We start from the raw sequence: 17,247 nt of genomic DNA on the forward strand, positions 1-17,247 counted from the left end.
TGACGATAAATCGTCTAAAGTTTTAAAAAATCACATTTTACGCAGTTGACAGTCCACGGCTTGGAATCTAAAGAAAATGGTAACGTATCATCGTGAGCTGGCGGCAGAATCCAATTCTTACATCGAAGCTGTCGAAAAATCAGTTATTCCATTCGTCAGTATGTACCATGGCCCTTTTTCCCCAAAGTCAGACCGGTCGTGAAATTAAAACCACATAGGAAATGCGATGAGGCGTTGCACATATTTGTTGTGCAGTGTCTCTGGTATGCCCGTCCAGCACGTCAAGTCACATTTGTCAGTTTTGAGAGCACAGCGGGCAGGAAAAGATGTCTAGAACAACAGATCGATAAGCCAAAACTTTATGACAACCTGCTTAATAGCTTCTTTGTCCGTCTTTGGAACGTATCAGGGATCCGACAGTCTGTTGATAGTTTGTGGAGTTATGTGGCATTAAGTGTCTAAGCATAACTCATGTAATTCGAGTAAGTAACGGGGCCGCTTATTTGCATACTCGGTGATGGGTCCCGGTAGCGATCCGTATGGGTTTAATAGGATTTACATCAGACTAATTTGGTCGCCGAAATATCAACGCGAGTTCGCTATAATGCTCCTCAAACCACTGAAGTGCTGTTCTGGCACTACCGCAGGTCCCATACAAGCACAGGAGAATGCCTCCCGTACCACAATAATGCTCCCAGCACCTTGCGTCGTGGCGCGTAGCTCATTTCGAGCCGCCGTTCAGCTAGATGATGGCGTTTGTGGAGACGACTATCGACCTAGTGTAGCAAAAATATGATTCACCCGAAGATCTGACACATATCCATCGATAAATGGTCGATTCTCGATTCTCCTGCGCCCACTCCAATCGTAATTGACGATGTTGTTGCGTCAACAAGTGAACACTTAGTAGTGGTCTGCTGCGGAATTCCATGTTCAATATTGTACGATGAAACATTTGTGCGTGAACCAGCATTGCGCTCTTTAGGCAGAGCTGCCACAGATCACCATCTAATCCTACTTTACAGAGCAGACAAGCCTCCGAACCCCACGTTCTGATAAGAGTCGTGGACGTCCAACCATTTAACACCTAGTGATTGTTCCACTGTCCTAACTCTTTCCGTAGATGCTCACGACAGTAGCACGTGAACGTTCGACCAGCTTCGCCCGTTTCAAGACACCCATTCACAGGATCTGCGTAATAATAATCTGCCTTTTGTCAAAGTCGCTGACCTCAATGGATTTTACCCTTTGCAGCCCATACCTTCGCCAGGGTGATTCCACGTCCGTGTCTACTCCGCTTTCATACTTTTGTTACAGCGTCATGTGCCCACAAAGCCACCAGGCAGCATACAACTTCGCGGTGGGTTTTGGCTTCTCATTGTAGAGTGCCACCAAATGTGAAGTGTGTGCTGTCATTTAATTTCTTCGCGCTGACGGTTTCTGCCTGATTTCAAAAAAATGTTCAAATGTGTGTAAAATTTTATGGGACATAACTGCTAAGGTCATCAGTCCCTAAGCTTACACACTACTTAACCTAAATTATCCTAAGGACAAACACACACACCCATGCCCGAGGGAGCACTCGAACCTCCGCTGGGACCAGCCGACCTGATTTTATGCAGCCCACATGATGTAACTGTGCAACTGTGCAAGGAAGTACAGACGTTCATGATGCATGCGATCAGAGAAGGAAGTGAATATCATCCGATGATTTTGTTCAGCGAGTGGATCAAGCGACCCGGGAAAATCGTCTATGAAGCGCAATTCAGAACAAGTGAACAAGAAGGTTGTCATCAGGCATCGTCTTTCTTCATGACATTACTCGGCCGCACACTACAGCTGGATCACATAGCTCCCTCAGCGCTTTAGATGGGAAGTGAACACCTACTATACAGCCCGGATCTGTCTCCCTCTCATTTTCATCTTTTTCTCACATGAACTGCTGGCTATGAAGACAGCATTTTGGCACAGACAGCGAGCTGAAGACCAGCGTGGAGAATTGGCAGGAAGCCAAGGCGGTTACCTTCTATGACGATGGTATTGGAAAGTTGGTACAACGCTACAACAGGTGTCTAAGCCGGAGTGGCGACGATGTATAGAAGTAGCTAGAAGGTATAGCTAAATGTTGCAAATAAAACACTCAATTTTCACTATAGTTTCCGTTTTGCGAGCGATCATACCTTAAAGAATAAAAAATAAATAAAAATATAAAAAAATCTTCGTACACTACACTCCACATAGCAGTAGGGAACATACAAACTGAGAGAGTATTAAGATTACTCAATTATATGGATGCATTTTATCCTTTATGATAGTTACCCAGATTAAGTTTCTATAATTTTATCTTTTGTGACACCAGAGTAACAATGGTAGCATATAAACTAATATAACAATTTCATGCTGTCTGATGGAAATTATTTCGGTCGAATTAAGATCTGTTTTACCAGCAGCTCTCTTGGTACGTAAGTGTGGGTTTGCTTAACATATAGGATGTCGGCGCGATATTCTAGTGTAACCATTTGAACGACCGCAGACAATATTTTCAAAAACCGTATGAAAAGTCAATTTTACTTATGTGTACCAGCGATTCGACATCCGTTGATGAACGCTCTCTTTGCCTGACTCGCCGGGCGGGATGGCAGGGCGGTTCTAGGCGCTTCAGTCTGGAACCGCGCAACCGCCACGGTCGCAGGTTCGAATCCTGCCTGGGGCAGAGATGTGTGTGATGTCCTTAAGTTAGTTAGGTTTAAGTAGTTATAAGTTCTAGGAGACTGATGACTTCAGATGTTAAGTCCTATAGTGCTCAGAGCCATTTGCCATTTGCCTGAATCGTTTCTGCCAGTAATTTTTCCTTAATGACGGGACTGGAAAGGAGGACTCAGCCTTTTAAATCAAACTAAGTAGATACTAGAGGAAGAAGTAACTGCTCTGTATCGGACTGTTGACAACGCTTGGGTGAACCGTGAGTTGAACAACACCTGTGAGAGCGGTGGACTCACTACATGACCCTCCATGTAGTTTCCAAAGGTGGCATTGGCGAAGGAGGCACGGCGATCTCACAGCAGCGGATCATGGATATAAGCGGTGTCTCCACCTTGTCCTCGTATTCACATACCTCTATCTATCTGTGCCAAGCTCACGAGAAACTAATGGTCACACCTTGTCGCCTAGAGCAGTGTACAGAGGCACTCACCAACAGCCTGGAGCCCTGGTGCCTCCAGTGCTGGGGTTCCGGGTCTGGCTCGAGCGCGTTGCTCTCCAGCATCAGCCGGTGTTTGGTGTGCCTTGTCCAGGAGGGCGGCGCCGTCGTCTGCTCGCTGGGGCTGGAACCGGTGCTGGTGCTGCTGTTGGCGACCCTGATGGACGACTGAAAGACATCAGCACCCGCTGCGTGCAGCATCTCCACCATGTCGTGGGTGTGCCTAAATCACACGAAACACGGTAACGTGATAAGAATACCGTTCTGCACGCAAAATGAACGTGAAATGCATATCTGTAGTTTTTAGAGCAGTTTAGCCGCTTGATAACTTTAGAAAGTATCAGTTGTGGTGATGAGTAGGAGGGTAGCCCACATGGATACAGTTGTGACACATGTTTCAGGCACCAAAGGACCCGCATGTCTGTGAGAGCGGTAGAGTCGAGGTAACACTTACCTTCATGGGATTCTGGGAAGAGATACACAACAAACTGAAATATCGTAAGAAAAGGGAGAGGTTAGCTTGTCTCTCTTTTGAATATCTAACAAGAGGGAAACAAGATACCTTCTTCATAAACGTATTTTGGAAATATGAACCAAAGAGTAGATCCATAAGTTGTTGATAACGATTTCATATACGAAACAATAATTTAGAATTGGTCACGCTAGTATTTTGCGATTTCCTTTCTAGAAGCAATGCACTTTCCCAGAATCCTTTCAGCAAAACTGTCTTCCATTCGCCTTTTCTAATACTGACTTAACATCGTCCCTTTCACATCGTTTCTTCGTGTTACTACTAAATACTTACACAAAGTTGCGTGCTGAAGATGTCCACCACTAATATTGTAATCGATACTAATGAATTCTTGCTACTTATTGTACACATTGTCTTGCATTTATCCACATTTAAAGAGGATTGCCATTTTTACACCAAAACTGTGCTAAAGTCTTATTTCCTTATGACTATCCAATAAAGATACTTTCCCGTAGACAACAGCATTTGATGTGCTGATCCTATGTTTTTGATGAGTTGTGCACAATGCGGGCAAACACACCTGCTATCTGGAGAGGATTCACGGAATCCTTAGCGATCATCAACAAATCTCGGATCTCTCATCCACTCTGGAATATAGGTCTTATTCCTGCGCTACGCAGAATTTTGCCGACACGGTCGCTGATGCCCTCACATAGGGTAAGCGAGCAACAGGAAGATTATCTTCTATACCATTGCCTGTTTCGTCTTCGCTGTACGTCATAGTTCGTTGTATGTCTCTGTTATTGTATCCATTCTCACGGAATGTTGTCTTGACCTCATTAAGTTCCTGTTGTACGTGGTTGGCGTCACTAATCCGGTGAGCACGGGCTGTCAGCGTACGTAGCAAAGCGTTTTTTTTGTGCTGGATGGTGGTGCGAATCCACGTCTAGGTATGTGTTGGTGTGCATCGCCGACCTGTAGCCTTTGTAGCCTAGTCTGCCGCTAGATGTTCTGTACACTTTCACATCCAGAAAACAAAACACTCGGAGTTGTTTGCTGTTTCTGGTGTGAACTGTGTACTGTTGTGTAAGTTGTTAAAGTGTCCATCAAACCTACGTAATTCTAGTTCCCCATGAGGCCATATGACGAATGTGTCGTCCAAGTACCTGAGCCAGCAGCGTGGGCGCAACGGCGTGGAATTTAGAGCGGTTTGCTCGAAGGCTTCCACGAATATGTCAGCTGCTATTGGCGAAGGGGGGGGGGGGGGGGGGGGGGGAGGGAAGCACGTACCCATTCCATCTGTTTGCTCATAAAATTAGCACCGCCAATTAAAATATGTCGATGACAAGCACAATTGCGCTAGGTCGCAGATGGGTGGCGGTATTTGCTCCTGTAGGATGTTGCTGGTTTCAGCTATAGACAATTTGGTAAACAAAGATTTTATGTCAAAGTTGACCATAGCATCCGTAGCTAGTGCTTGCTGTTCTAGTGTAAGCTGGATGAAATGCGCGGTAGAATACTCAACGCAAGACTCCGTATGGCCAACCAGCCTGCGTAATTTGTGGGTCATATATTTTGCCCACAACACAGTCTTCACATTGTCCGCAAGGTGTAGTCACGCGGTCGAAGGCGCCTTGTCACGGTCCGAGCGGCTCACCCCGTCGGAGGTTCGAGTCCTCCCTTGGGCATGGGTGTGTGTGTGTGTGTCGTCCTTAGCGTAAGTTAGTGTAGGTTAGATTAAGTAGTAAGGGACCGATGACCTCTGTAGTTTCGTCCTATAAGACCTTACCACAAATGTGTAACGTCGGTAGCCACCATATAACCGGAGATGACAGTTTATAATGGAAGATATTCACCAGTATACAGCAGTGACCCACCCTAAGAGGACCGCAGCAAGTCGATCGAAATGTCGATAGTTTAGCTGTTAGCTGTTTTAGTAGTTACAATTCCGCGGTCCTATAGTTAAAAGCATTTTGTCCAAACTGACACCCGCCGTGGAATCTTACGAACTACTGCCGCTGTTTTGGTTACGCAGACTAAAACCCTCCTCACCTTGTCGAGACCCATCTTGACTGTCTGCAACTGTTTTTATTTTTTTAATCATAGCTGGCCGGGGTGGCCGAGCGGTTCTTGGCGCTACAGTCTGGAACCGCGCGACCGTTACGGTCGCAGGTTCGAATCCTGCCTCGGGCATGGGTGTGTGTGATGTCCTTAGGTTAGTTAGGTTTCAGTAGTTCTAAGTCCTAGGGGACTGATGACCATAGATGTTAAGTCCCATAGTGCTCAGAGCCATTTGAACCATTTTAAATCATATGCCTAGGGCCCCCGTCGGGCAGACCGTTCGCCGGGTGGCGACCTGCAGTCGATGAGGATGATAGGATGAGGATGAGGACAGCCAGCGCAACATCCAGTCCCTGGGCGGAGAAAATTCCCCGACCCAGCCGGGAATCGAACGCGGGCCCAGAGGACTGACAATCCACCACGCTGACCATTCAGCTACCGGGGAGAGGACGTCAGCAACTGTAATAATAATTCTTGTGTTTCAGACATACGTCTTCGTACCAGTACCGGCATTTAACGGCAAGTCACGACGCTAACACCACTAACAACAAAAATCCTGCAGTGCACAGTCTGAACATCATTTCTGTTAAGTTGGCTACGCATACGGTAAATCGTTTTCCGTCTACACTGGTTCAAGCAGCGAAAATTTAATTATGAGCACCCTGTGCTTCTGCAAAGTTCATTATCTGGTTATCAGTTAAGCGTGAATGTAAGAAGGGTGTGCATCCAGTCTCAAAATATAATTTATGTTGAATAAGCGCAAGTCTCTTTAAGTTTCCATTAAAGACTACGACAACAGAAACCATCCATCGGAATAAGTTTATGCCGCGCGGGATTAGCCGAGCGGTCTCAAAAATGGTTCAAATGGCTCTGGGCACTATGCGACTTAACTTCTGAGGTCATCAGTCGCCTAGAACTTAGAACTAATTAATCCTTCCTAACCTAAGTACATCACACACATCCATGCCCGAGGCAGGATTCGACCCGGCTCCAGACTGTAGAGCCCAGAACCGCACGGTCACTCCTGCCGGCCCGTGCGGTCTAAGGCGCAGCAATCATGGACTGTGCAGGTGGTCCGGGCGAAGTTTCGAGTCCTCCCTCGGGCATGGGTGTGAGTGTTTGTCCTTAGGATAAGTTAGGTTAAGTAGTGTGTAAGCTTAGGGACTGATGACCTTAGCAGTTAAGTCACATAAGATTTCACACACATTTGAACATTTTTTTTGAATAAGTTTATTGTGTTACGTCAACAGATTCTTCACTGCAGACTTGGCGCACGCTGGTACTTATTCCCATCAGCCAGACGCTCAGGTGCCACAGTATGTGGCGGGAACTGTACCTCGGCCTGAAATCCTCGGCGTCCGCCTTGGCCGCCTGCCGCCCGCCGACGCCGTCGCCGTCAGCGCCGCCGTCGTCGACGTGGTTCTGGTCCGCGACGTCGTCGGAGAAGACGACGAGGAAGGCGGCGCGGTCGTCGGGCTGCAGGAAGGCGCGCGGCGGGATGGGGCGGCCGCCCGGCGCCTCGAAGCGCACGGCGAGCGCGCGGCCCGCCACCAGCAGCAGCTCGCGCAGCGGCGCCGACACCTCCAGCGACGTCCAGCCGGCGCGCGGCGGCGCCAGCGGCAGCGTCGACAGCAGCGACAGCGGGCGCCGCCGCCGCCGCGCCCCGCCTGCCCGCACACCACACAACACTCTTTCATTCGACGACACAACCACACGAGCAATTCATTCTCAGTACGGCAAGCAGTTTCGACCACACAACGGTCATCGGCAGACCGTCAATATACAAAATACAACCCGTGATGGACACCGCTGCAGTGGTGCCTGGCGGCAGTCTCGAGCGACTCCAACCGAGCGAGGTGACACAGTGGTTAGCACACGCCAGGACGACGGTTAAATCCCTGCGATAGTGAATCGCTCAGTAGGCAGTTCAGTTGAAGGGGAATGGACATTTCTAAAAAAGACAATCGCAGAAGTTGGAAAGTAAAACATAGGTATAAGGACGGTAACTGCGAAGAAATTGGGGGTAACAGAACAAATATTTGAGTCGGTCAACGAAAGAAGGAAGTATAAACATGTTCAGTAAATTTCAGGAATGCAGAAACACAAGTTACTTAGGAGTAAAATAAATAGGAAGCACATGGAATCTACGTCGAAATGACTGAAAAATGTGAAGAAATCGAAGAAAGATGATAGCTGGAAAGACTGACGTAGCATACAAGTTATAGCAACCGTCGGTGAAACTGAAAGCAAGGGTGATAATCAAACTTCCTGGCGGACTGAAACTGTGTGCCGGGCCGAGACTCGAACTCGGGACCTTTGCCTTTCGCAGGCAAGTGCTCTACCAACTGAGCTACCCAAGCACGGCTCATGGCCCCTCCTCACAGCTTTAATTCCGCCGCTACCTCGTTTCCTACCTTCCAAACTTCACAGAAGCTCTCCTACGAACCTTTCAAAACTAGCACTCCTGGAAGAAAGGATGATAATATTAATTGTGCAATGGGAATTCCACTGTTAATGCAGAGAAGAGAGTAGATTGCAGGCATCTGTGAGGGGAGGGCTTGTCTGATTATGTGACAGAAGAAGAAACAGGTGGCGACAGGGAAGAGTTAGGGTATCAGTATTAGAATCACAATTTAAAAGAGCTTTGGAGGATTTAAGATAGAAGGAATACATGACACTCCACCAAAATTTCAAAAATCATTGGGGTAAGTGGCAACAAAACGACCGTTCCCCTTGGTGTGTAAAATGTATCAGAATTGCGATATACCATCAAACTTCATCATCCACACAATTCCGAAGAGCCGAAAACTGCGAGAGTTACCGCACAGTCTGCTTAACAGCTCATGCATCTAAGTTGCTGTCGAGAATAAAACAAGGTAGAATGGAAAAGATAATTGAGGATCTGGCAGATGACGATCAGTTTATCTATAGGAAAGGGAAAGGCACCAGAGAGGCATTTCCGTCGTTGCTGATGACAATGAAAGCCGGACTAAAAAAGAAAAAAAAGGATTGTCGACCTCGGAAAAGCGTTCGACAATGTAAAATGTTGCAAGTTGTTCGAAATTTTGAGAAAAATAGGGGCGATATACATACTGCACAAGAACCATTGGGGAAAAACAAGACTGGAAGATCAAGATCTAAGTGCTTGGATTAAAAAGGGTGTAAGACGGGGAAGTAGTTCTTCGTCCCTGCTGTTCAGTCTATACTTCGAGAAAGAATCACGGAAATAAGAGAAAGTTTCAAGAGTGGGATTAAAATTCAAGGTGATTGGATATCAGAAATAAGGCTCACGGATGATATTGCTATCCTCATTGAAATCGAAGAAGAATTGCAGGATCTGCTGAATGGAGAAAGCAGCCTAACAAGTACAGAATATGGATTGAGAGAAAACCGAAGAAAGACGAAAGCAATGAGAAGTAGCAGAAATGTAAACAAAGAGAAACTTAACATCAGAACTCTGCTACCTAGGCAGCAAGAAACCCATGACGTACGGAACATGGAGAACATAAAAGCGACTTATCACCGGAAAAAGGGTATTCCTGGATGAGAGAAGTCGACTAGTATCAAACATAGCTCTTAATCTGAGAAAGAAATTTCTGAGAATGTACATTTGGAGCACAGCATTGTATGATAGTGAAGCATGAACTGTTGGAAAATCGGAACAGAAGAGAATCGAAGCGTGTGAGATGTGGTCTACAAAAGAGTGTTGAAAATTTGATTTACTCAGAGGGCGAGGAATGAGGCGTTCTTCTCAGCATTTGTGAGGAAAGAAACATATGGAAAACATTGACAAGAAGAAGGGGCAGGAAAATAGGACGTCTGTTCAGACACCAGTGAATAATTTCCATGGTACTTGAGGGGGCTGTAGAGCGTAAAACCTGTATAGGAAGACAGAGATTGGAATACATGCAGCAAATACGAGGGTTTTCCAGAGAGTAATCCACCGCATTTTTTCCTTAACAATTCTTCATTGGACATAATGAGAATTACACACACGAAAGAGTAGTGTTTTATCTACACGCCCTGTTTTCCCACGTAATCTCCATCGTTTTCTATGGCCTTCCTCCAGTGCGAAACGAGGGCGTGTATGCCGCGTCGGTACCAATCCTTGTCCTGGAGGCGGAGCCAGTGATTCTGTAACACCTATTTTCGACCTGTTTCGTATGTCAGTTTGTAGTGCTGCTTATATAGCGTGTTGTTATATGTCATGGAAATTCTTTGACTTTGTATAAATATTTCAATTAAGTGAACTTTTGAAAGATATTGTTTAAATTATGCTTGTGAATTTAAATAACTACTGAAGTGATTGTTATTTAACGTATTGTAAATGACTTGGGCCATAGTTAGGGAACATAGGGTTGAATGTAAAAGTTGTGAGGAAGCCCGACAGCTACGGAAGTAGCCTGGCGGAGTGTAAAAGGTGTGGTTGGCGCGCAAGTGGCAACTCGTCCTTTGTGACGGGTCAGGAGTCTGGACCGAGCAGTGCTGTGGTCAACATCTCGTTAGCAGTAGCGGATAATTGTGGCCCATGTTTCTGGAGTTTAGAGACCAAACGGGCTTAAGAGCAGTATTTATGGACCTCGGATGCTACATCTGGTGTTACCATTATCATGGCATGGTTTTTGTCCCTATATAAATATAATTCCGACGCCAAGAAGGTATGTAACAGGGCGAGGCCAATAATATGATTATATCCCCGCCAGGTTAACAGCCACTGCAAATTGCGCCACCAGTGCCGTCAGCCTTCCACTAAATTGTTTATATTTGGCCCTCTGTAAATGGACCAGGTACTTCTGAAATCTGGTTGATTCTAATAACAATCGTGGTGTTGCTAAAAACTCTATCTTACACCCATGATTATCCCAAATCACAAACCAGGACAGGAATCCTATCCCAGTGATTTTAATTCCGACTGTCCTAATTTGTTATGTGAAAGTGGTTGAACTTGAATTTAATGTTGTGTTGTCAGTTGCACAGCGAATTATACTTTTGATTAGGTCAAAAGACTGCTTATCAAAGCACATTTGCTACTGAAAGAGTTATCGTTTGTTGTGCTTTACGTAATTCATAATTAATGATAACAATACTTATAACTTCTCATGTGTGCTGGTGTAGTTTTGTTAATGAGCATGGTTCTTCAAACCTTGAAAGTTTAAGGGTCCTCATATACTATCCTAGTTAGTTAATGAAGCAACGCAAAGGCTGCTTCAGAACCAGTGTAGTTAGATTTTCATTTTGTTTTGTTGCTTCAAACCGAGTTTAAGAAAGAACTATTTACTGTGTTACCTGTTCTATAGTTAACTTGATTAATGCATAGACATAGAGACCCTGTACTAACCAATGAAGTTATAGATTATGACCATTAGCACACATCCCCTGATTTAAATTCAGAATCATTTCAAGCTTTTCCCTGTTCAGTACTGCTACTAAAGTGTGCGTCATTTACGACGGCGGCCGAGTTTAAGTTCGTTCTGCGCATCTGACGTCACAAAACACAGTCAGTCAATGAACAGAGAACGATTTTGCCAGAGCTTGACTGCAGTGCAGACTACGGACGAGTGGCTTCAGTTTTAGAAACGTTCAGTCATAAACAAAGTAATTGAACAAAAGCAATGTCTTGATAGCAGATTGTCTTTTATAGAAAGTATGGAAAAAGCATTCTTTATACCAACTGCTTCATTTTCTATTAATTAATTAAACCAAACAATCAATAAGCCTCCTAATTCAGGCGATAGCAAGGAAAGGTGTTTGTATCATTCTCACCAACCGCTTTTTCGCAATAAAGAACAGCGGTAATTGTTTAGTTCCTATTGTACTTCGAGGAAACGTGAATAATTCATAGTCATACCAACAGTGTTTGTCTTTATTTTGCGTGACGTTTTAAAGTCCTCCAGGAATTTATTCGAATGACGAGCTGCGTTAGCGTAGTGGTTAAGGCGTTTGGGTACTGCTAAGCGAAAAGTTCTATGTTCAAACCTTATTCGGTGCTTAATATTTTGTTTATTTAAAAACAATATCGAAGTGTCTTACTTCATGAATTTTATTCGTTTGAATGTAATTTTTTGAAATTTCTAGTCCTTTGTCTCTTCATTATAATCATAATAAGTTTTCGGTTTTTCTAATTTTGTCCTCCAATATTTCTTTTCACAGCAATTAAAAACAATGAAAAGGCACACAGAATATTCATGTTATCTGTTTTGTTTGTATATCTTCTCTTCCGCAGTCGCTGTTTTACTATTCATATTGAAATATATTCTTTGCGACAGTATTAAAAGTATTATTTAGAGCAGAATTTCGGCTCGTACGTTGCCGAGCTACTTGATTGTCTGACGCAAGTCTTTGCTTCACTGCTTTGGCAACATCATCATATTCAATGTTTTCGTCAACTGATCTATGTTTTGGCAAGTATTTGCTGTCCGTTGTGACAAACAGAAATTTTTTGCGCATTGCGCCTCACTGACAATATATTTTAGTTTCTGTGTTTTATTACGTCCACAATTCAGTTTTGTGTACTTCGCCAATTTTGTTTTAATCAGAACTATTTAGAAAAAAGTGAAATTACTCTGGTATAAATAAAAATTTTATTACAGTCGCGAAAGATGCAATATTTCTCAATATTCCATACGACATCTATCTGGTACTTAAATGAGATATTGTTATTCAGTAAATTTTATATGAAATTTAGGTATATTGTCCACATTTCATTCTCAACATTGTGGCAACTAAAATCGACCATACGGAAAGAATACGCTATAGACTTTTACCTCTGCAAACTCTCAAAATTTCGTACAAAGGTTTACCACATTTAATGCTGCACAATAACTGCGTTGAACACCGAAACAAAATTAAGTCATTTATGGGGGGAAGGTATCAGTCAAGAAGGTGTGTAAAAATCAAATTTTTGGGCCAAATAGTTTTTGTGAAATCGAATGATAAGTGTGTCAAAGCAGTCTGAACACCATGTGTCAGCACAGGCGAGCAGTGCAATGATGACAAAATCGCGCACAGCGCGGAATGCGGGGAGCACCTCTGTAGCAGCGAAAGGGTTGATGCGGCCGTGGTGGCTTTACTTCATAAACTGCACGCTCCCCCAGAAACGTAAGTTTGCGGACTACTCTATACTATTGCGCTGCTTCTCTTGGCGCGTGCGTCGTTTGCAACAGGCAACGCAGCAATCTCCCGCGTCTGGACGGGCATGCGCGAGCCGCCAAGATAAAAGAAATCGTCTATAGTTTCATGTGTGTCGGTAATTGGTTTTATAAACAGTTGCATCTAGTTCCCTTAGAGGCATATCTTGCTGTTTACTATCTCACTGGTCATTTGTTTATCTGACTTACTAGTTAGTAGCATCTTCGTCTGCAAGTTTAAGTTACTGTGTTTGTAGTGTGAACAGACGTAAGGAAAGAGTTTAGTATGTGTGTGTTGTGTGTGTGTGTGTGTGTGTGTGTGTGTCAAGGAAGGTTAGATTAGCCTTAGCACTGCCTTCTGCTTTATCATTTAGCTTGACACAAGAATGCCTAATTAGGCTGGCGACCGGTTAAAAAATGTGATGTTACAACTTGCTATTGTGCTGGGAGAACGACTGTTCCAGACCCACCATTTACCTTTAGTTATACTCTGCTGGAGTGTTTCGGAAACGAATCCCAATTTGATTGTTTTGTTTCCATTAGGTTATCTCAAGGTCAACTTTCTCCAAAGTTCCATACAGAGGTATAACGTTAGCATCGATTATCGTTTGAAGGTGGTCGGTGGCACAGTTCACTTCACTGTGTGAATCACCTCCTCATCGTTCTCAAAATGTTTTCCACGAATGGCATCTTTAAATTGCAAATAACATCAGCTCGCTGCAGCATGTCAGGTGTGACAGCCGTGGAGGGTCTCCCCGACAGCTGCGAATCGTGGAGCTCCGCCGAACCGCCTTCTGATGACCTCACCGTCCGTGCCCAGCGACTAACTGTACTTCTGTCGACAGTAGATGCTCCATAGACTTTGCACAAGTGTTTGTAAATACTCCCCGCAGTTTCTTTCTCTGCTGTGAGAAAATGGATGACAGCACGTTGCTTGTAACGTACCTCACCTGCAGACGCCATTTTGAAACTGTCGTACAGCTACGCTATCTGTCGGAAGAGACGGAAATTGGGCGCGCTCACTCAGGAGACTTCAAATAATACATACGTAACGTTTCGCAGTCATAGCATTGCTTTCGGCTGAAAAAAAAAAATGCAGTGCCTAACTTTCTGGGCAACCCTCGTAATTGAGGACGTAGGCTGCAAGTGCTACTCTGAGATGAAAAGGTTGGCACAGGAGAGGAATTCATGGCAAGCCGCATCACGCAAACTTCAAGACTGACAGGGGAATAAAATATGCGTGTTGTCAGTTGGTACAACGATATATTGTCATTTGTTATTTGAAGTGTGTTCCAAGTCAACTGATAATACTGGCAAAAAATCTTTTTCTTAGTAGGGATAGTCTCCTGAAAGACGAAATTTCTGTCAAGTCTGAGCTGGCGCAGCAAACATGGGAATACTCACTGTGTTCTTACTGCTCGTAATAAATCGTGGTCAGTCGAATGCTGTTTCTTACAGTCCTACGACAATGAAGAGAACGTTCTACGAAATGGAACAAGCGCGGCGTACATTATGCTGGAGAGAAGCTGGTTTAGTTTCAATCTACTAGTTGCTTAATTTCTTTTAGGATCTTACGTCTTTTAAATTCAGGTCAAAGAAGTGTCGAAGCCAATGTTATCAACTTTTTCTAACGTTTTCCTTGATAACTCTTACAATCATTTGAATTAATAGTGTCCATTATAATAGTGTCTATTATCCCTTTTTAGTTTATGAACAGCGGCGGGGTAAAATTATATCAACTGTTTGATTTCTTTTGCTCATCGTCTTATTTACGTTATTTCAGTTCCTCAAAACATGTCAAAAATGTACAATTACGGAAGAAGTTTCGGGAACATCAGTGGACATCATGGTAAAGAAAAAAATTAAACCGGAAACTTGAACGTAAAATAAATGTTGATAGAGGATTTATAACATCTGTAGCTACGATTTTCCGAAAAAATTTGAATAATATTTCCAATCAGCGAAGGATGTCCTCTTAGTTTTACCTTGAAATTATTAAGGAAATAATTATTGTAATACATTCCTTTGATTCTTTCTCATCGTCATGTTCCGAAAAACTTGCTTCCTTATTTTAAAGAGGTACGTGAAGAGGATAAGTGCTTAACTCGAGAACAAATGTTCTTAACATGTGTTCCTTGTTGTACTGTGGGGCACTTTTAGTACCAACGGGAAGAACGTGAAGAGTTACTCATAACCAGCATCTTAAAAAATATTGTTTCTTCACTGAGCAGTCATAAGATTATAAACTGAGCTATATTGCAGCAGACAAAAATTTTGCTTCTAGGTACATTCTCGAAATAAAAAAGAATGGCTATGTTCTCATACTATGATTTTTCTAAGCAAATTGGCGAGATGATGCAAAAATGAAAATATGATAATGAAATGGTGTATCCATTAAACGTGTACTTGTCACGCATGCAGTTTTCGTCGGAGGTCTTTCACTGTCACACTTCGATTGTCTCCTTTCGCTACGAGTATCACCGTGACACCTCGCTCACGAACTCTGGTACTCGAGCCACGAGTTACTCGTTATCTGACTCCCAACAGCTGCCAAGGTCCTCAGGAACTAGTGAGCCTCATGCGCATTCTCACCGTCTCTAGTAGAAATACTTTCAGATATCTTAGTGTTACAGTTCGTGTCAAAACTAGAGAAAAAGAAACCAACGGGACGAGGACAGAGAAGATAGCCGCTGCTTTCTTAGAACTCGCGTCTCAAGGAAAGCTAAACCCGGCACCGTCACACAGTGATGAAAAGCAAATGTCTACGTGTAAGTGAAAGCCCCTGAATGACAAGAAAGGCTGGACTGAGATAAACCGAGAAGCTCAAACTCAAGATTCTTCGCAAAATAATGGGTCCCAGCAAATAAGAGAAGAGTTACACGGCTGATGGAAGCAATAAGGAAACGACAACTAAAGTTCTAGTACATCTTTTCAGATGCTTACAACCCGACTAGCGAAGCAGATTTCTAATACACTGAACGACAGACCTAAAGTCCCCGAAAAATGGTTCAAGGAAGTAATTAATGACCTGAAGAGCATTTGGCATAGTCAGGAAGCCATCTAAGTAGTTTACATCTAAAGCTGTACTCCACATGCCACCTTAGTGAGTGGCGGAGGTACCTTGTGTACCAGTGTCACTTCCCCCTTTTCCTGCTCCAGATGCGTATGTTTCGCGGGAAGAACGATTCCTGGTAAGCCTCCGTGTGGGCTCGAATATCTCTAATTTTATCTTCATGGTTTTTTCGCGACATGTACGTAAGAGGAAGCTTGATTGACTCTTCTAGGAAGTACGCTGTAGGAACTTCAACAGCAGACCATACGGTGCTGCTGAACGCCTCTCTTGCAGCGTCTGCCACTGGAATTAGCTGAGCACCTCCGTGACGCTTTCGTGCTTACAGTAGATCATGTCACGAATCATCCTGCTCTTCTTTGGACTTTCTCTGTTTCCTCTATCAGCCCTAACTGGTATAAATCCTAAACGAGAAATTATTGATCGAAAGAGTATTTTTGTAAGCTGCTTCCTTTGTTGATGGACAACATTTCCTGAGAACTCTTCCCATGAATCTCAGTCTCACATCTGCTCTACTCACGATAAATTTTACACTCCTGGAAATGGAAAAAAGAACACATTGACACCGGTGTGTCAGACCCACCATACTTGCTCCGGACACTGCGAGAGGGCTGTACAAGCAATGATCACACGCACGGCACAGCGGACACACCAGGAACCGCGGTGTTGGCCGTCGAATGGCGCTAGCTGCGCAGCATTTGTGCATCGCCGCCGTCAGTGTCAGCCAGTTTGCCGAGGCATACGGAGCTCCATCGCAGTCTTTAACACACGCAGTGATGAACCATATGCTACATCACGTCAACTCAAAGCATGGCGAGTGGATACCTGGCAGAGCGAGTGGGCTAACAGCGATAAGGGCAGACGAGTCTATAGCTTTTTCCCTGACATCAAAGAACGATTAAGACTGAAGCATATCGATCCTAGCCGCGGTATGGTACATTTTCTGACAGGCCACGGCCCTTATCCCACGCACCTGAGCCGCATGAGTCTGCAGCAGACTACCAGATGCACATGTGGGGAAGAAGGCTCCCCAGAACACACTGTCCTATTCTGCGGGCAACGCACAAACATTAGACACACACTACACATTACCCGGCAGAATACCCAAGATGAAATATACACCATTCTACGAGACCCAGACCTATGTGACAAACTTAATACACTAACTGACGAAATATCCAGGTCCCTGTATACCGAATATCTAAACAATAGACCATTCAGAAGGCAAGGCCGGGGACGCAGACCACAGAGTGCCCATGAGATGGATAGCAGTACAAACACCTCGGGCGAAGACACAGATGTTGAGATAAGCCAAGTC

At 44.2% G+C, this 17,247-nt stretch overlaps 1 protein-coding gene and 1 non-coding gene across 2 annotated transcripts in view; both read right to left on the reverse strand.

Annotated features, from left to right (window-relative positions):
- Positions 1 to 17,247, reverse strand: part of LOC126156646 (histone-lysine N-methyltransferase, H3 lysine-79 specific-like) — a 715,177-nt gene that overhangs the window by 113,862 nt on the left and 584,068 nt on the right. Inside the window, exons 3-4 of the mRNA XM_049916323.1 lie at positions 7,069 to 7,399; positions 3,194 to 3,422 (exon numbers count right to left, since the gene is read on the reverse strand). Coding sequence (XP_049772280.1) covers positions 3,194 to 3,422; positions 7,069 to 7,399 — 560 coding nt within the window. The remainder of the gene's footprint in view (positions 1 to 3,193; positions 3,423 to 7,068; positions 7,400 to 17,247) is intronic.
- Trnas-cga (transfer RNA serine (anticodon CGA)) lies at positions 8,019 to 8,093 on the reverse strand. Its single transcript has one exon. It is a non-coding gene; the product is annotated as a tRNA-Ser (tRNA).

Source organism: Schistocerca cancellata, chromosome 2 (genome assembly GCF_023864275.1).
Source record: "Schistocerca cancellata isolate TAMUIC-IGC-003103 chromosome 2, iqSchCanc2.1, whole genome shotgun sequence".
NCBI lineage: Eukaryota > Metazoa > Arthropoda > Insecta > Orthoptera > Acrididae > Schistocerca > Schistocerca cancellata.